Source organism: Siniperca chuatsi, linkage group LG22, assembly GCF_020085105.1.
Source record: "Siniperca chuatsi isolate FFG_IHB_CAS linkage group LG22, ASM2008510v1, whole genome shotgun sequence".
In the NCBI taxonomy this organism is placed as follows: Eukaryota; Metazoa; Chordata; class Actinopteri; order Centrarchiformes; family Sinipercidae; genus Siniperca; species Siniperca chuatsi.
Window position 1 is genome coordinate 12,060,099 of NC_058063.1, and position 4,094 is coordinate 12,064,192.

The following is a 4,094-nucleotide window of genomic DNA, read 5'->3' on the forward strand; positions in this document are numbered from 1 at the left end:
TTCTACTTTCTTTGTAAGCATGCCAGCTCAAGTCGTCAGTGTCAGATAGAAAGTCCTTTGCAACTCATTTCCATGTCAGGCACAAGCAGGGCGACAGAGAAAAGATTGAGGACCAGAAAGTGGCTCAGTTGAGTGACTGCCATGGGCAGCCACACAAACAGCCCACACATTTTTTTTCCTCTCCTGCAGAACAGTGCGACAGTGTTTAAGTGTGCTAGATTCACCGAGAGAAGTTGCCCTCCAGTTTTTTATGAGTGTATCCTCGAGGTCGAGCAGCAATCACCCTACATTTGACACAGTCTTGAAATGGCCACATCAGCAGACAGATAATCAAGCAGATAAAGAAAAGCATCTACCATGCCACCTAAGGGAGGGTGTGTGTGTGTGTGTGGGGGGGGTATATAAATGGAGGCCAATGGGCATTCACAATCCCACGGTCTGCTAGTGCTTCATCAGCAGCTGCCTTCACCCCGCTTGCAGACATGGCGTTCAACGGAACCTGGAAGGTCGACCGTAACGACAACTATGACAAGTTCATGGAGCAAATGGGTGAGTGTGTAGATCACGCTGAGTGGGTCACTAAGGTCATGCTGTACTTCAGCTCTATTTTTTTCCTGCTATGTCTTGACCTCTGATCAAGTTTATAAAGGGCAATGAGTGTAACTGTGTCATGTGTTTCCATTTAGTTTGACATTGCTGTATGAGTATTACACAGTGCAGTGAGGCGTTGATAAGTTTGAGGTGTTTATGGTGCTACCCATAATAATAGCAGTAGCTAAATTAAGAAATTGCTTTGGACTTGGACACAGTCAAATACTCGGACAGCAGACTAGATACAAATACAAGCAGAGTTATTTGTTTTTTCCTCTAAGTGAAGATAAATTGTCACTTCCAAATTTATTTTCAATAAATAATCGTCATTTCATCCCATAATGGCACCAATCCAGCTACATGTTTCTATTTTCTCTGTTTAACAATTAAGGTGTTAATGTCATGAAGCGCAAGCTGGCAGAGCACGACAACCTGAAGATCACCATCGAGCAGACCGGGGACAAGTTTCAGATCAAAGAGTCCAGCACCTTCCGCACCAAAGACTTCAACTTCACCCTGGGCGTCCTGTTCGACTACAGCCTGGCTGATGGCACTGAAGTCTCAGTGAGTAGCTCAGGTATTACTAAACCAACAGCAGCTGGTCCAGGTGTTGTTTTATAATTTCAATGCAACAAGAAATGGTTTGTTTTAGGAAAATACGGTTTATTTTCAAGATTGATGGATTCATCGCTAATGGGGAATGCGCAAACCAAGCCAACTAAAGCCAAAGCTGAAAGCAATGGAAAAGTTCCAGTGAATACTCTACAGCGGATATAGACTGCCGATGAAACTCGGCAAATATACACAAATGTAACACAACATAAGAAGTGCATTAAAGAGCTTCTATCACCAACTGTGTATTTTTAACCAGGGTATGTGGGAGATGGAGGGTGACACGCTGAAAGGCACATTCACCAGGAAAGACAACAACAAGGTCCTGACCACCACTAGAGCTCTGGTGGGAGGAGAGCTTGTACAGGTCAGTAGGTCCAGATGTATTTCATCAATGACGTACAATATGTTAATTTGTTTGTTTCAATAAACGTCTCCAGAACGTAACACACCTCTCCCCTTTCCCCTGCAGAGTTACAACTATGAGGGAGTGGATGCTAAGAGGATATTCAAGAAGCAGTAACCTGGAGTCTGAAGTTCATTTTTTATTTTTATATAGATGATATGATATAGATTGTGATGGGGGTTTTTTTTCTATCAATGAGATGTGGCTAAGTCAAGCATATTCTTATGGGATTCTGCTTCATATACCTCAAAAATGTTGACATTTTCCAGAGTTTTAAGACAGCACTGCACTGTAATTATCAATGTAAAAATGTCTGGAAAACTAAACAGGTGTTGACACAAACCCAGAAACGATTTTACACTTTAACTTTACTTAATTACATGCAGCAGGGCAGGCAGGTGAATAAAATCACATAATCAACTGAAATATTCAGTGTGAGAGAGGGCGACAACTAACAACAGGAAAACAACCAGTATCCCAGAGACGGCCAAAGTTTGGTCTTTCTTTGCCCAGATTTTGAGATATTTGTATCTGAGATTTATATTGCCATCGTAATACAAAAGAGGAGGATGGAATTTCGTTTGTGTTTCTCCACGCTTTGAAAAATGTCATTTAAATTTAATTCATCGGCAGCATGTCTCTCCTGAAACAAGGTCCTGGTTACTCACGATAATCCACAGAACATGTCAACAGTTTTCAGAGGGACTTCTTCATTGGTACAATGTAGTTCCAGTGAAAACTGCTCACATGTTTATGGATTATCCAAGATAACGCGTGCATTGTTTCTAGAAATATATGCAACTGAATTTTTGAAATGGCATTTTCAATGCTATGCAATGCCAATGGAAATTCTTCCACCTCTATAGTATTGGGATGGATGCAGAAATCTTAGAGATGAATAACTCAAAATATGAGCAAAAAACAAACAAAAATATGAGCTAATTAGATACAACTAGTGATAAGTGAGATACTGTTTTGTTGTAATTTGGGTAAACTTACCCTTTAAATGTCTGCAACAGTAGAGATGGACCACAGCTTACCTAAACTTGACTTCACCATACTGTCAACTGCCTCAAAACAACAGCATTTAGTCCCACGCTAGACTTCATCATTGTGATGGAAAGCAGCCTAAAGCAGCACAGTAATGATCCCACACAGCATGTTAGATGTTGTCTTTAAACAGTTAGGAAATACATTTGCACTAATGATTCTTACATATTATATAGTTTGTAACAATAAAGCCATTTTTGTGTGTCACTTGAGTCTGATATTGATGATGTTTTTCCACACATTTGAGAATAATTTATGCACTGTATTAAATGTGAGTGAAGTTTGATGAATGAATTACAAAAATCTAACTGTCTAATCTAACAAAAGTCTACAAACTTGCAAATGATGCTGCCTCCAGGTCAGTTAAACTGCCTCAAGTGTTATCAAGCCATCAGGATTGAGCACAAAGAGCGTGTCTTGATTACATTTTATGAGCATCATAAGTTCATAATCGCTGTCTTGATTAAGGGAAGGATTCTGAGGACATGTCACATTACCACAGCATTTCACACTCTGGTTTAAAGCCTCTCCTACACAGCATGACTGCGGTCTGATCACATGATGACAGCAGGGCCTTGTGCTGTCATGTGCTGGCCTTTGGGTGCTATCCGCAGCAGCGGGTCCAGACAGCTAGACAGAGAAACACACAAGGGAAATGAGGATTTCTCACATGATGGGGTTATAAAAATGCTGACATTCATTCTGTGTGAAATTGCTCATGAAGTCTTTGCTTTTCAGTGGTAAATGGGAAAGAAATTAAGAGTATTTATGCACTGAGTCTCTCTGACCACAAGATGGCGACCTGTGTCTACTTTTACTTTAGTGTTGCACCAGGTACTTCAGTACAGTATGACAGCTGGAATCCTTTGACGCTGAAAATATTATTTAAAATGTTTTAAAAACTCTTTTGGATTAGCACCAAGAACTTTTAGAACATAATGTGCTGTTTTACCCTACTGTATTCTGGGCGCTTACATTAATTCTGTATTTTACAAATGACCAGTGTAGAGCTGATTATCATCTCGATATGAGGAGTTCACCAGGGATGTGGGCAAATAGCTTTCATGCTGTGTATTAGGGTTGGACAATAGTATGGAAGCCCATTTCTGCCAGGAAGAGAAAGAAAATAGATGAAAAGTTATAAAAAATAAAAACACTCATAGTATGTCAAAAATGTTTACTTACTAAGATAAAATTATGAGATAAAAAGTAAAAAATTTGACTCACTGTGAACATTATATTTTTCCATTATGACTAACTTCATCTATTTTGTTCTTTTCCTGGCAGAAATGGGCTTTCATACAACAGGGTTGAGCTCTATATCACAATATTTAGAGTATTTTCCATTTATATTACAAAATAGAGGACTAATTTTCAGTGCAGTGCACTCATTGTTACACATCACATCAGACAAATATCTTCAAACGTGTAAAAC

The 4,094-nt window shown here is 39.4% G+C and overlaps 1 protein-coding gene across 1 annotated transcript; it reads left to right on the plus strand.

Annotated features, from left to right (window-relative positions):
- Positions 1–411: 411 nt before the first annotated feature.
- LOC122870541 (fatty acid-binding protein, intestinal-like) lies at positions 412–2,866 on the plus strand. The gene is made up of 4 exons (XM_044184800.1): positions 412–549; positions 983–1,155; positions 1,463–1,570; positions 1,676–2,866. The coding sequence occupies exons 1-4, from the start codon at positions 483–485 to the stop codon at positions 1,724–1,726; spliced, it is 399 nt and encodes a 132-aa protein (XP_044040735.1). The 5' UTR covers positions 412–482; the 3' UTR covers positions 1,727–2,866.
- Positions 2,867–4,094: the final 1,228 nt, after the last annotated feature.